The following is a 15,732-nucleotide window of genomic DNA, read 5'->3' as shown; positions in this document are numbered from 1 at the left end:
CTCCAGGCTCTGGGCCATCAGCCCAGAGCCTGACGTGGGGCTCGAACTCACGGACCGCGAGATCGTGACCTGAGCTGAAGTCAGACGCTTAACCGACTGCGCCACCCAGGCGCCCCAACACATTGTGCTTTTCATTTGCACTTCCCTCCTGATTACTGAGGTTGAACTACTTTTCCTGTATTTGTTGACCATTTGGATATCATCTTAATGTGAAGTGCTATGGCAAGTCTTTTATCCATGCTCCGTGGTCTACCTAGTTCTGATTATTTGTAAGAGTTTTTAACATTATCTGTAAAAAAAGTCTCTGATGAGTTAGGTATTGTAAAATTCTGTATTCCTGCTCTGGTAGCTTTTATTTAATGTTCATAAGGTGCTTGATAAGCATACTTTCCTACGTTTTTGTGGCTATAATTTTTCAAGTTTTTTTTTTTTTTACTTTAAGTAGTGGTTTGGTTCTTTAAAAAAATTTTTTTTCAGTTTGATTATTGGGGTTTTTTTGGGGGTATGTTTTGTGTGTTTTTTTGTTGTTTTATTTTTTTGTTTTATGGTGGGGGTTGTATCCTGTTTAAGAAATCTATCCTGGTGGCCTTAGTCCCTCTCTTCATCCCTTGCCTGGCATCCTCAGCCCCTCTCTCTACTGCCTGGTGGCTCATGCGGCCAAGCCCACTAAGTGCACAGGCAAGGCGTGTGCTTATCCACTCTGCTGTGCTCAGGTAGGCGTCCAAGGCAGAATGCTCAAGGCTCCTGGGTCACTCTGTATGCTTAGCTACTTGATCTAGCCTGCTTCAACTAGTGTTCCAGCCATATGCCAAATATTTTTCTAGAATTTAGTTGTTTCGACCTCAACAATCATAACATTCTTTGACAGTCTGCTGTGTGCCAGGTGCTGAGGGTACAGCAGGGAATAGACGAACACACACTCCACAAAAGCTGATAGTCCAGGGCAGGAGCCAGCTACTAAACATTAATCCTATCAACAAAATGTTCAAATAACCACGGTATTGTAAAGAGAGGGAGCGTCCTGTGTCAGGGATGGAGCGGCATGGCCTGGAAGGAAGGGCCATTGGAATCATCGGCATCCCCCATACTGAAGGACGTTTTATTTTCCAGAGATTATTCTTACCACGTAAAATGCCGTTTCATAGTCCAGCGATTCTCTTCCCTAACGTCTGCTTGTATTCAAAAATGTTCTGTCAGGTTATGGCTTTAGAAGCTTAACAAAACATGGCAGTAAGTGGAAAGTATGCCGTTCCCTTCTCTAGGCCCAGCTTTTAATTATTTTGGTCCTGGTGAGGTAGTGGAACTGGAAGCAAGCCGAGTGGCGGGTCAGCCAGCCAGACCACTTAGCACCTGAAAAGTCCCCCAAGACGAAAGCAATAGAGAACGACTTTATATAGACGGCAAGAGACAGACGACTAAGTGGGCAGGTATCAGGACAAAGTTTAGTGGAAACTCTTGAAACACAACAGTTCAATTCAACAGAAGAAAAGACATTCTGATGAGGATGACGATGAATCAATTTAAAATCTTTAGCAGACTGGAACTTCATGGAACAATTTTATGACAGACAATACTTGGCAGGAGTTAAGGTTGGAGTAAATATTTTCTTTGGTTATTGCCTGTATGCCTTTTAAAAATAAACTTGTGCCAAAATAGATATAAATAAAGGGGGGGAAATAAAGAAATGGTATCTATGTCTGCCCTAAGATCACAACTGTATTTGCCCATATTTTCTTTTAGGAGATTTATGGCTTTACTTTCACAGTTATATTCATGACCACCCCAAATTGTCACGGTGTGAGTAAAGAACGAAGATTCCTTTTTTTCCCATGTACATATCCAATTGACCTGGTGCCTTTTATTGAAAGGACCTTCGTCTCCCCCACTGCTCTGTAGTGTGTCAGTTTGTCATAAATCAATTGATCATGCCTGCTCGGGGCTTATTACCTGACTCTCAATTGTTAACCTTTAGTCCATTTGGTTTCCTACACGAATACCACACTATCTTATTTACTGAAGATTCATAACGGGTCTTGATATGTGGCCATGTAGTTCTTTGGTTTTGCTCCTCTCCTCCCTTATTCCCTTCATCCCCCCTCCATCTCTCTCCTCCCTCATCTTAGAGATTGCTCTTACAACTTTTGATCCCTTACATTCCATATGAATTGTAGAATCAGCTTATCATTTGTTTAAATCAAAATGCTATTGATCTTGATTATGATGCAATGTATCCATGGGTCAGTTAAGGAGGCGTTGACATTTATACAACGTGATGAAGAAGGAGTTGTTCTGGGGTCTTCTCCACCCTGGTAGAGGCAGAATGTTCCTAGGCATACTCCCCTAAGTAATAGATTCAGGATCCCGTACTTTAGATGGAAATTCTTTGACACCGTTGGTTTGCAACACTCCTGGGAGCTTCCCAGCTATAATGGGAAACTGACCCCTCTATGAGGAGGGCAGGGAGAGACAGAAGAGGCAGGCCCCTCCAGATGGGTGGTTTTAATAAGCAAAGGGAACTGACATGTGAGTACTGTCCTGGGTGGCGGGAAGACAGATGGAGCCCTGTACCTTCCCACCAAATCTTTAGTTTATAAAGAGGCCTAAACTGGTTTCAGTCGCATATACCATGCAGCTGTTCTCAACACCACATCACTATTTCAAGGATATGTCCTTCAAGCAGCCTGGAGGAGTGTGAAAGGGAGAGAGGAACCCACATTCCAAGGACAGGGGAGGCGTGGGAGCCTTCGAGGGTACAGGCCCAGCTCATAGGCAAACTGGTGGTCCCATCGTTCCGATGACGTTCCCCAAAAGGCACAATGGAAGGAGCTTAGGATGTGAATCCGATCTGGGTTCAGAATCTGACACGACCACTGAGGAGAAAGGTTTGGGGGAGATTTACTGGGTCTTTCCCAGTTAGGTTCCTCATCTGTTACATGGAGCTATAACACCTATGTCATATTTTTATTTGAAGAAATTAAATGCAAGGATTTATGTAGACGTTGGAATATGATTAATAAGCAGAAGTGCTTTCTAAAAAATAATCTTCTGTTAAACTATTGAAATCACCTCTTTTATCTGACATCCTCAGGGTTTATTCTAGTTCCTCTTCATAAAATGAAGCAACTGTATGGTGTGGTTATCCACTTTCCTTTCTCTCCAGGGAAGGAAGTTGAATTGTGTGCTGTCATCAATATTACAGACGGATGCACTTATTTCTGAGTCACTTATTTCTGAGGAATGTTCCTCTTTAGTTTTGAGAGCTAAGCACTTTGGTTGTTGCATGCTTCATTTGCACTTACCTCAATTCAGCTGGGCGGCGTAGGTCATTTTCAGACATTTCCCAGTGCTTATGATCCTCTGTGGATGAATACCTGTGTATCTTTAAATGACAAATATACACAGCTGGTCCAAGAGGGAACACACGAAATTCAGGTTGGTAACTTCTTCTGTGCCCTTGGCAGAGACTAAAAGAAATAAGCTGAGTGAAAGACTAAGGCAGTGATTAATGGACCAGTCTTCACCCAGATACCTATTAATAAATAAGCTAAGTCTGGAAATGAACAAATATGCCTTCTACCATATAGAAGTTAGTGCTTTAGTTAGAAATACAATGCTAGGCTGGAAGCTCCTTCACTCCGATCCAGTGCCATTGAGAAAGTCGTGAATTTGTCGCGACCTTCTGTCCATTTATCACGCTTGATCCTCTCCCACTTAATTTTCCATGCGCGCTTTATCTTTGCTGTAAACACCACGCTGAGAAATTTCCCTTGACTCTCCAAATGGCGTAACCCCACAATTGATTACACTTGGCATCATAGATACTCAAGGAAACTTCAATACTGAGGGAATAATTGCTGTTTTGACTATATTTTTGTCTTTCCACAAGGTAGACTTGCAAGCTTTTTCTATTCCAATTAGGCTCTGACGGGTGTAGAAATAAAATTGAACTACACGTCTTTTTTATTCCTGCCTTTCTACCGGGAATTCACACCGGTGCATGAAGACAGGACACAGCAGGAAGATGGCATAGAGCAGCACCTCGCCCTCATCCCTGAAGAAACGGCCACGCATCCCGGACCATTTTCCTCGTTTATCTAGAATTCTCCAAGAGAAATGTTGTCTGTAGGTAGACAACAAGCCACCAAGTGCCCCCCACAACACTGAGAAATTCTCGGGGTCACATCTGTAAATCCTCATGGAATCCGAGAGAACATTCATGTCAGGCTCATATCATTCTCCCAAGACCTGGAGCTTTATTGGAGCCCCATCAGATCCTGCCCAGTACTGGGTGTACTTAATTCTGCCCCTCCCCTTTAGTGACTCAGACTTACTTTTGGTTCGGGCATCAATTTCCTACTGACTTAGAGCTTCACTTCAGCCTCATTCGGGGCATCTGAGAACACTGGGTCGCAGCGCATGATCTCTGAGATTCTTCACCATGTCCCCCAGGTTGCAGGGAATTTTCCCAGCACTGTGTCTCCTTGGGGTCTTGTCTCTACTGCAATGCCCATTTGTCCTGTGCGGTGAGTACACACATGATAAGGAAAGGGGGTGAGTTGAAACCAAGGTATGGAAAATAATTCCTGGTTAAGAATTAGTTACATATAATCATATGACAATAATTCAGTACAATTTTGGAGAAGAACCATGAAGTATGTATTGAGAAATATATTTAAATAATTTTAGTCCTTCAGATACAGGCCATGGTAACTCAGAACACATAATATAACAAATCTAAGAGCAACCCATCTAGTCACAAAAATCTTTTAATTTTAATTTAATTAATTAATTAATTTTTTACAAACAGTGCCATGACACTATTTCTTTTTAAAAATTTTTAATGGTTATTTATTATTGAGAGACAGAGAGTGAGCAGGGAAGGGGCAGAGAGAGAGGGAGACACAAAATCCGAAGCAGGCTCCAGGCTCTGAGCTGTCAGCACAGAGCCCGACGCGGGGCTTGAACTCAAAAAACCGCGAGATCATGACCTGAGCTGAAGTCGGACGCTTAACTGACGGAGCCACCCAGGCGCCCCTTAATTTTTATATTAATGTATTATATTTAAATGGATGCTGTTCAATTCTTAAAGATTTCAGTCTTTCACAGGTTTCATTATTTTTCTATGGCATTAATAACTGAGTAGAAAACTTTTGCCAACCAGAAAGTAAAATTTTATATTATCACAAACAATGAGCGAATTTATCAGAGTAAGATTACAAAGCCCTGTATACACTGAAAACATTATATAAGTGCAAGATATCGTATTGCAAGTCAGGGAATAATTGTCCTTAACCACTGAGCCCCGAAAGGGTTGTCAGGACCTACAGGCCCCACCAAGGTAGTGCTGATTATAAATGCAGACATGAGCGTTTTTTTAGTTTGTAAGTGGAAATATGCCAATAAAAGTAACATTTCTTATTCATCTGCCAATACAATCTCTTCTTTAAAAGAAGACTATTTTAAAAATATTTACATCCGTGTCCCTTAAACCATTTGTCAGAGCATTTAACATCGAGCATTTTGCACAGAATGACAAAATCACTCAACAGAGAAGAAATTTCCCCAAGAACTATGTGTTTTTCAATGGCCTATGTTTTCTAGTTACATGATGTTGGGTGTTTTCCAAATTCTGATGATACAAGGATTACCTGCCAAGCAGAAGAATGCGGAGGTCCAAAGTGCCCTCTTGTCATCCTTCGTCAAGATTAATTTCTCGAGCCCCAGAATGATCCCGTGCTGTTCCGGCTTTAGGAATGTTCCTAAGTGTATAGAATAACTTCAGAGTTTTTTTGTAAGCGGAGTGCTGAAGCATTTTAGTTGGGAAGTTTTTTACCTCATCATAGTGGCAGGTATTTTAAGAGAAATTTCAATGTTAGGTAGAGAAGTTCATATATCCTGGGTGATTCTCCTCGGTTGGAAATTGAAATGGCTGCCTCTGTTCTTCCAAAGCTCAGCCACACTCCCAACGCTCTCATTGTTTTCCATGAGCACCATAACCTTGGTCTTCTTGGCCTCCTCTTCCTTTACAAAACAGTGAAGGTAGATTATGTTCAGCAAGTCACTGAGACCTGCCACAATACCTTTAGATTTTTCTGGATTTATCCCCGTCTCTTCTATTCCTTCAATACCCCACCTTTCTTCTGGTCCATGTTCAGGATAACATACACTGCAATCTGTCTCATTTCGGTCTCTGAGCTTGCCTTCTTCCTCATTTTTCAGTACCAACTTATTGCTGCTGTAAACCTTTGCTCACATTCTCACTCCAAGACAAAATTCCTGCCTGTATCTCATCCATCCAAGCAACTTTTATCTAAAACGTAAGATATACTTCCAGCCTCCCTTAGAAAGTGTTACCTTATGTTTTCTCCCTTGGCTCTCTCTGTCTCTCTCTGTCTCTCTCTCTCTCTCTTTTTCTTTTTTATGCCTATCTTGTTGGTATTGCTTGTCTTTGGACACATTTTTGTAAACTGACTGAAGTTGTGTTTTTGCTAATTATGTGGTTATGACTTATTTTCCAGGCCTTAGGTTTGAAAGCTGAGAAAGTGGGGTCACATGCTTTTATATACCCTGTAAGTCACATGCTGTTATATCATCCTAAGAGTATGAGGACCTCAGACAAGTAATTTTTTTAGTATGTATTTATTTTTGAGAGAAAGAGAGAGAGACAGAGAGAGAGCGTGGGGGGCAGGGAGGAGTACAGAGAGATTGGAAGACAGACGATCCGAAGTGGGCGGAGCACTGACAGCAGTGAGCCTGATGCAGGGCTCAAACTCACAGACTGTGAGGTCAAGACCTGAGCCAAAATTAAGAGGTGGACACTTAATTGACTGAGCCACCCAGGCACCCTGAAACATCATAGATTTCTACATATTAATGTTGTGTCCTATGACTGTTCTGAATGTATTAGTTCTGATAGGTTTTGGGTGGAGTCTTTAGGATTTTCTATATATAGTATCAGGTCCTATGCAAATAGTGATCGTTTTATTTCTTCCTTACCATTTGGATGCCTCTTTTTTTTTTTTTTTTCTTGTCTGATTGCTGCAGCTAGTACTTCCAGTCCTATGTTGAATAAAAGTGGCAAGAGTGGGCATCTTTGTCTTGTTCTTGGTCTTAGAGGAAATGATTTCAGTTTTTTGCCATGATCATTATGATGAAAAACTATGGTTTTTCATATGTGACCTTATCATGTTGAGGTATGTTTTCTCTAAACCCACTTTGTTGAAACTTTTGGTCACGAATGGGTGTTGTCTTTTGTCAAATGCTTTTTCTGCGTGTTTTGAAATGATCATATTATCTTAAAATTTTTCCTCTTATTTGTTTGATGTATCACATTCATTGACTTGCAAATATTGAACCATACTTCCATCCCTGGTATAAATCCCACTTGATTATATTGGATGGTCCCGTTAATGTATTGGTGAATTTGGTTTGTTAATATTTTGTTGAGGAATTTTGCATCTGTGTTCATTAGGATTATTGCCTACATTTTTCTTTTTTTGTGGTGTCTTTTTCTGGCTTTGGTATCAAGGTAATGCTGTCCCCGTAGAATGAACTTGGAATTTTTCCTTCTTCTCCTTTTTTCAGAATAGTTCGAGAATAGATATTAACTCTTTATTTTTTTAAAAAATAATTTATTGTCAAATTGACTTCCATATAACAGCCAGTGCTCATCCCAGCAAGTGTCCTCCTCAATGCCCATCATCCACTTTCCCCTCTCCTCTACCCCCCATCAACCCTCAGCTTGTTTCTTAACTCTTCTATAAACGTTCGGTAGAATTCATCTGTGAATAGTGAAGCTACCAGGTTTGGGCTTTTGTTTGTTGGAAATTTGAAAACCTACTTTAAACTCATATTTATTTTACCCGTTAGAGTCTTATTGATTTAATTCTGTAATAAAGTATATTTTTTAACCATTTAAAAGTCAGAAGTGAGGGGTACCTGGGGGCTCAATCAATTAGGCATTTGACTCTTGATTTCAGCTCAGGTCATGATCTCAAGGTTCGTGAGATAAGGCAACAAAGAACCTGCTTGGGATTCTCTCTCCCCCTGCCTCTCTTCCCCTCCCTGGCTCATTCTCTCTCTCTCTCCCTCTCTCTCTCTTTCTTAATATAAATGAATAAACTGGGGCACTTGCGTGGTTCAGGTCATGATCTCGCGGCCCGTGAGTTCGAGCCCCACATCGGGCTCTGTGCTGACAGCTTGGAGCCTGAAGCCTGCTTCAGATTCTGGATTCTGTGTTTCCCTTTCTCTCTGCTCCTCCCTCTCTTGCGCTCTGTCTATTTCTCTCTCTCTCTCAAAAATAAATAAACGTTAAAAAAAATTTTAAAACAGATAAATGAATAAACTTAAAATAAAGAAATTATTAAAAAAATAAATAAAAAGCAGAAGTGAAATGGAATTTATTTCACTGAAATAATAGAATTACTTCTGAAATAATCAGAAAATCTGATTCAGTGTGGAATTGCACTCATGACTTAAATACAAGTATTTTATACAGTATTACCTAAATATCAATGTTATAATTTAGAAAACATATCAGTTTTGGATATTTTAATTGTAATTTATAAATAAACGAGTGGTGAGAGTATTTGAGTATGCCCCAAAGTATCCCCATTGTAATGCTAGTCAATCTCCTCATGTGAAGAATAGGACATTTTAATTTGCTCTGATATTTTCTTTACCTCAAACTATATCAAGTTCTACCTTAAAGTAGTTCTACTAATGAATAAGAAATTATATCCTTATATCAGCTCTTATTGCATTAAAATTAAAGACCTTAATAGCTCTTTCTCTTAAATTTGGCATCAAAAAAGAAAACTCCTGGCCATATGCAAGAATTTAAATGTCTTTCTGTGCATTAGTTGTCAGGTGGCTATAAACTTTTAAGGACAGTTTTCCTCCTGTGACTGAGGCAGCGTAAGCTATTAGCGGGGTTAGTAATGCTGTGACCCTAGTGAACACACAAAGCGATGGATGTCATTTGTCATTGCTTTTGAATACTTCTGAAAATTTACATTTTCATGGAGGTTTCATCCCACTTCTCGTTTTGGAGGCTCCTGATGAAATTCTTTAGTTGGAGGGAAATGACTGGGTTGGAGTCCTTTAGCAATCGGGGGCAGGGAGAGCAGACCCAAGTGTCCCTGGTACCCTCCTCTGTTTCTCCAATTTCTCTTCAGTGGTGACATCCTCGGAAGGGGGAAATGAGCTTATTATCCATAGGAACTTCATTGAAGTGATTTTACTAACCTTTAGTCTCACTTTTAATTTTTTAGAGGTATGTTGCCCAACACCAGAGCTGAAGAATGGCAAAATCAATGAACAGAGATCTAGTTCTGTCAGTAGCTGTGATTTTTTCAACGGAGACACAATTTTATATACGTGTCATGAGAAATACCAGTTTGAAGCTAGATGTCAAGCAGATGGCAAGTGGTATCCCAAGACACCAACATGTGATGAGAGTAAGAGCTTTTGGATTTGTGTTATTTTAGATGTTTCTTTGTATCAAAGCGATGGAGATTATTAAGGGAAGGTTTGAAATTCGCTAAAAGATTTTGTATACCCTGCACGTTTTGGAGTGGATAAATTTGTTAAAGAACACTGCCCACCCCCTATCCAACTTTCCTCCCCCCCACCCCCCATTGTTTATTCCCATCTTCTTGACCTTGCTTCTTTGCTTTGCTTTGCTTCGCTTTGCTTTTCTGAATCAGGAAATCAGCCCCATGTAATAGATCAGCTGGACTTTTCAATTATTGCCTCGTTTCTCTTGGTATTTTTATCTTTTCTTGCCTTCTTTCTGATCCATATGCCTTAATCTGCAGTTTAATACCCACTCAAACCTATTTGAAACCATCTGTCTAAACTTGCTTCCTTTCTTCCTCAAACTTCCCTCTTACCTTCTGCTGTCTCTTTGTTCACCTTCAGACTCTGCTCAGTGTGAAATGTCTACCTCTCCGTCACCAAGAGCACTTAGGTGAAGGGTCCCAAGCACAGGAGCCTCTGTCTCTGTGAATTGCGATCCATCACCTTCCCAGGATGCGGATGCGTCACCCACCTGGCAACTCTCCAAACCATGTCCTCCTAAGACTTTATGGAGGCTTACCCTCTGTAGCATGATCAATTATTGGCACTGCTTCCCCCTTCTTTGGAGAGGAGAGTGGGGCTGAAAAATTCCATGCTTTATTCATGGCTTGGTCTTTCTGGTGACCGGTTCCCACCCAGGAGCCACTGCAAGTTGCCTCAGTAGAACAAAAGATGTTCTTAGGGTTCTCAGCACTTAGCAATTTACAAGGGTTTAGGAAGTCTGCATCAGAAACTGGGACAGATATCTATCTATCTATCTATCTATCTATCTATCATCTATCTCTCTATCTCTCTATCATCTATTGATCTATCTATCATCTAGTTCTAGATATCTATATATATATGACATCATGCTAGATTCTTCTTGTCCATGATGTCATATGTATATCTATAATTAGATCTAGATGACATATCTATCTATCTACACATTAGCTTTTTCTTGCCCATACAGCAGAATTAACATGATGCCATTGATATACTGGATCAGTGTGGATGTCCAGATAGTTGTAGTATCTTCAGGCTCTATTATGACAGGGGCAAGTGACTAATCATACCCAGGTCTAAAACTACAAATGTGTGATTTGATCATTTCATGTGTATGCTGTTTTTGACCCTTTTTTTTTTTCCCGATTAGGATGAAAAGAAGGCATTAGCTAAACCAGTGACCCCATTTACCTGAGGATAACTAAATCTACTTTAGCAAAGATGCCCCATGTGAAATGAGACTAAAATGTTCAGTTTTCAATACTTTACTGTAATTTCCCAGAATCCTAATTTTCCTGGTAGACAGATTGGGGAAGTAAATGTCAATACGATGGGAACATAGCTTTTGTTCTTCAAGAGTGGCACCAATTTTCCCATTTCCACTTTCCCCTTGGTATATGATATAATTTTTAATATAGTGTCTTTGCTTCAGGGGGAGTGGTAGGACAGTATCAGTATTTTCTATTTGATTTCTTGAACATGACTTGTCCTACCCCATAGACTAGGAACTCGATATGGGGTTTGGACCAAGTATTAATTTTGTTTATTCCCATTATACTTTTGAAGATATTGGCAATGACCATCAAGTGGTCTAATGAGGGGGGCCATGGTGGCTCCTCAGCCTGAGGCTGATAGGAGGGCAGCCCAGGTCTTGGGTTTGGCTAAGTGATCCTATGGGCAGAGAGGACGACAGGACAGAATGAAGCCTCCTACAAACCACGCAGATTCTGGGGTAAGCTATATTTTACATTTTATAAGCTCATGTCCTGTCACTTTTATCTCTTACCATCAAGGCTGTGATTTTCCTCCTACCATTGACCATGGATATTATGTGCGAACTCAAGCTTTCAGTGTATTCGCTCGTACGGAGGTGATATATAAATGTGACAAAGGATACACTCTGGTTGGTGAAGCTCGACTCTCTTGCAGTTCTTCAGGCTGGTCTCCTGCAGCCCCTCAATGTAAAGGTAACTCCTGCTCCCTTTCCAGTCAGGTGGGTGGAAATGTCACAAAAGCACCGAGAGTACAGCTTCTTCCTGCCAGGGGCAGCACAGAAACTTTTGATGTGGTTGACTTGAAATCATTACTGTGTTCCGGATGCAAACATTACAAAGGGGCTACATTAACATCAACCTCCCCAGTCTTTCTCCCAGTCATAAATCTCAGCCCGATTCCCACTTTCAAGAAATATTCTGCAGGTGCAACATTTGATATATGGCCTGTAGCAAAATTTTCACTGAAGCTTGCTCTGGCATGAACGTGGGCTCTCATGGGCTAATTCCAAACATCACAAAGTGGCCAAGTCCTTCCATCAGAGCCCCGTGCAAATGCACCCCCTGCCCACGATGCAGGCTGCATGTGACCATCCATAGTGGGGACAGGACGAGTCCAGATTGGCTCTGATTTTTACATGCCCACAGGTTACTAACACTTTGCCTTCAGCAACTGCGGAGATTATTTGTCACCACAGGCTCCGTTGCACACAGGGGGCAATAGGAGAAGAGGGTGTCAGATACCCGGAGTACTGAGTCCTAACTTGACTTTTTCTAGACTATAGAATACCTAGTGTCTTGCTGGGATCGAGATGGGAGGGATATTGCTTTGAATCCTGAGAACCTGGGGTCACATGCTTTTATATAGCCTATCATGTGACCTATCATGTTTACATGTATGAAGAGCTCAGACAAGTTTTTTGTTTTTAACATGTTTATTTATTTTTGAGAGAGAGAGTGGGAGAGGGAGAGGCAGAGAGAAAGGGAGACAGAGGATCCGAAGCAGGTTCTGCAGTGACAGCAGAAATTCCTACGCGGGGTTGAACTCCTGAACCCTGAGATCATGACCTGAGTCCAATTTGGACATTTAACCAACTGAGCCACCCAGGTGCCCCTCAGACAAGTTTCTTAACCTGTCTATATCTCACCTTTCTCCTAGTAAAATGGGACTAATAACAGTCCTCCCTTCACAGAGCGTAGAGAATCATATAAAATGCTTAGCTCGCGTCTGATATGTGGTCAGTGTGCAACAAAAATGCTAATGAATATTATTGCTACCGAATAAAAGACAAAGCAATTAGCAGCACCCACGATAGTTTAATCTTATAATCCTAGCCTGTTGTCGTGTCCTTTTTCTTAGATTCATGGATTCCTTGAAACCATGTTTTCTTTGTAGCTTTCTGTCTGAAACCGGAAATAGCCCACGGAAAGCTGTCCGTGGATAAGACTGAATACGTTCAAGCTGAAAATGTCAACATCCAGTGTGACTCTGGCTATATGTTGGTCGGTCCCCAAAGCATCACTTGCTCAGAGAGCACAACCTGGGACCCCGAGGTGCCCAAGTGTGAGTGGGTAAGTGGCACAGTTCAAGGAAAGTTCCAGTCCTACTATCAAACCCTAAAAATGGTGCCTCTCCACAAGCGCTGTCCCAGCCAGCAATGGTGAGATCTGACTTGTCAGGATTCCCTCCTGAGTCCCTCCAAGGAACTCTCTTTTATCCTGAAGCCCTGTGGTCCCTTAGGAGTGACAAGTTTTCCTCTCTCACTGGAGATAGGAAAACCTGAGCCCCTTAGGGAGAAGAGGGTGTCGGATGCCCGCAACACTGAGACCCAATTTGACTTTTTCTAGACTATCTAATATTCTGTGTTCCATTTCTGGATGGTCTCAGAAACAGCCTCTGTCTTCACAGAGGCCCCTTGTGAAGCTGTCTGAGAACCCGTCCCTATTCATCTAGGGAGGACTAAGTTGGGGCCCGAGGTGTTTTCTGTTTTTCCTGCTCACCCGCAAGTTCTGGGCTTCGCCTTGGCCCTGAGCCTGTAGCCTTGTCATTGTCAGCAGGTCCCACCTCCCCCACCCCTTCTGATTTGGAGAGAAACCAGTCAACCACACTCAACACCTATGTCTCTTTTAGGTTGTGCCTGAAGGCTGTGAACATATGCTCGCAGGCAGAAAGGTCATGCAGTGTCTCCCCAACCCCGAGGATCTGAAAATATCCCTGGAGATGTATAAATTGTCTTTAGAGATTGAACTACTGGAATTGCATAGAGACAACGCAAGGAAAACAACTGTGGACTCCCCACTGTAATTTCTCCCAAAAGGGAAAAACACGCTGCCTTCAATTCAGTGTGGATCACTTCAGCTTACCAATGCTCCTGTCCCCTTTGCACCATCATTCATGGTAATAAGTGTCTAGAAAGGACAATTTGTTCACTTTTAGTGCTTTGAGACTCTAGAATTATTGATCATCTCGTGGCTCATGTTTTTGCTTTCTTGGACACCAAGTGCCCATGATTCTTGCAAGTAAAAAATTTACATATCAGAAACAGTTTTGTCTGTGTGGTCATTACAACTCTGTCTTTAATGAGGAACCTGAACAAACCCATTGCTTAAAGTTGTACCTTCACTTCATTGTAAGGGCCTTGGACATGGATGTGGGCTCACAGAAAAGCATTTCTCCAACTTGCCTCACCGCACAGTTTCCCATGTGCAAGTCAGTCGGCATCTAGATGAAATGTCGATACACCCTCAAATCCTCGTCCATTCTCCCCCCTTTGAAGGGAGTCACGTCCTTTACCAAACCCCATGAACCTGGCCTCTGCCTCTCTAATGCTGCCCCTCAACTTCTACCTGACACGAATGGGATTTGTGTTTGTGTCCGAACCTCTTGATTCCTTTTTTTAGGGAACAAAGTCTAAAGGCTGCCAAATGTGAGGCCCACCTGATGGCCACCTGTGTGTTCCCAAGTCCACCATCTGATTTGGCCCCGTTGTCCTTAATGGAAATGTGACGCGGCCTGAGCGACTATCCCATACGTGAGGAGAAACCCCCATCAATCACCTGTATATCTTGGGGCATCCTGGAGGCTGTTGTTCCTTCTCTCACCGCCTCCTCCGATGGCTGCGTCCTCTGAAATCGCTCCTTCAGCGAGTCTCTTCTCTAGGGGAACGTTGGCCTCTTTGTTTCAATTTCCCCAAATGTACTCTGCAGAGGCACTGGTGTCCCACAGGCTTTCGCTGAACTTTACATGTCCCAGATGGGCTGGAACTGCGACGGAAACCCACTTGGCACGGAAGGTTCCACTGAGGGTCCTGGAAGCCATTTGTCTGCCCCAGCCTCGGGGAACCCAGGAGATGTTTATTCTGGATTGCATCTTAGACAGAGGTTTGTGGGTGACTAATTTCCTCGGAAGGTGGCCCCAGAAAGCACGGTGAGCGAGTGGGTAGCGGGATGAGAAGATGAGAAAGGGAACACAGCGAAGAAGGGAGCTTTCTCGGGGTGTCGACTGAGGCTGCAGACAGGTGTGCAGTTCCGAGACTGTTCTCTGAGAGCCTGTGGATGACAATTCTGCAGAGTCCTTCCAGGGATGAGGACCCGGAACGTTTGTCCACCAATTCCCCTCTCCCATTGGTGGAGACTTGTTCCAACATCTTCGACAGCCAACCCTGTGGGCCCCCTGGGCAGTCTCCTGTGGCCAGGGAGCACCATCAGGCACAGAGACCCTGATGGCCGATGGCTCTTTGGCCCTGCCTGCAGTAGCCTCCAGGGTCGGGACGTGCGCAGGGCACATATGGCCTCTTCCAGTTTCCTTTTCTCTATGGCTCTCTTCTGACATCTGTTCTGGTCTACCTCTCTGTCTCTACTCAAAACCCTCCTTTTATCCGATCCCTGCTCTATTTTATATCAGTTGTGTCTACCAGAATTCTTTTCAGTTTCTTAGTCATTTACTTTTCTATCTGCCATTGGACTCTGGGCTTATCGATGTATCTTTTGTTATCTGCAGGCTCGCAAATCGAATTCTTACTAAACCTTCCTGAAACACAACTTAATTAAAATTTACAAATAAGTGAAAAATCCATTATGACCAATATTGAGTTTCCCTCTTGGGTTCAGGGCGTGAGGATGTGCCATGAGCCCCTGGCGTAACTTAGACATTTTCACAGGAGGAGTAAATCTGCTACTCACTGCTTAATGTCCCGTGCATTTTAAATACCATTTTCCACTTTATTTACTGAAAATCTGATCTATGAAAGTAGAGAAGACTGTTAAGTTTGCCGGTGAGACCAAGAGGCACCAAAAAGACTTATCAGCAGAATTTATAAGAGAGGAGCCTGTTCAATCTGAATCTCATTGAATCTTGGAGGAAGAGAAAGGGAAAGAGCCTAAATAATTTTATACC

General features: G+C 42.3%; 1 protein-coding gene across 1 annotated transcript in view; it reads left to right on the top strand.

The window, feature by feature from the left end:
- C4BPA (complement component 4 binding protein alpha) overlaps positions 1-13,879 on the top strand; it is a 52,576-nt gene extending 38,697 nt beyond the window's left edge. Inside the window, exons 10-12 of the mRNA XM_042926334.1 lie at positions 11,358-11,531; positions 12,733-12,908; positions 13,468-13,879. Coding sequence (XP_042782268.1) covers positions 11,358-11,531; positions 12,733-12,908; positions 13,468-13,641 — 524 coding nt within the window. The 3' untranslated portion in view covers positions 13,642-13,879. The remainder of the gene's footprint in view (positions 1-11,357; positions 11,532-12,732; positions 12,909-13,467) is intronic.
- Positions 13,880-15,732: the final 1,853 nt, after the last annotated feature.

This window comes from Panthera leo, chromosome F3, assembly GCF_018350215.1.
Source record: "Panthera leo isolate Ple1 chromosome F3, P.leo_Ple1_pat1.1, whole genome shotgun sequence".
Lineage (NCBI taxonomy): Eukaryota > Metazoa > Chordata > Mammalia > Carnivora > Felidae > Panthera > Panthera leo.
Note: the sequence above shows the minus strand (reverse complement) of the source record. Positions and strands in the feature narration are given on the sequence as shown.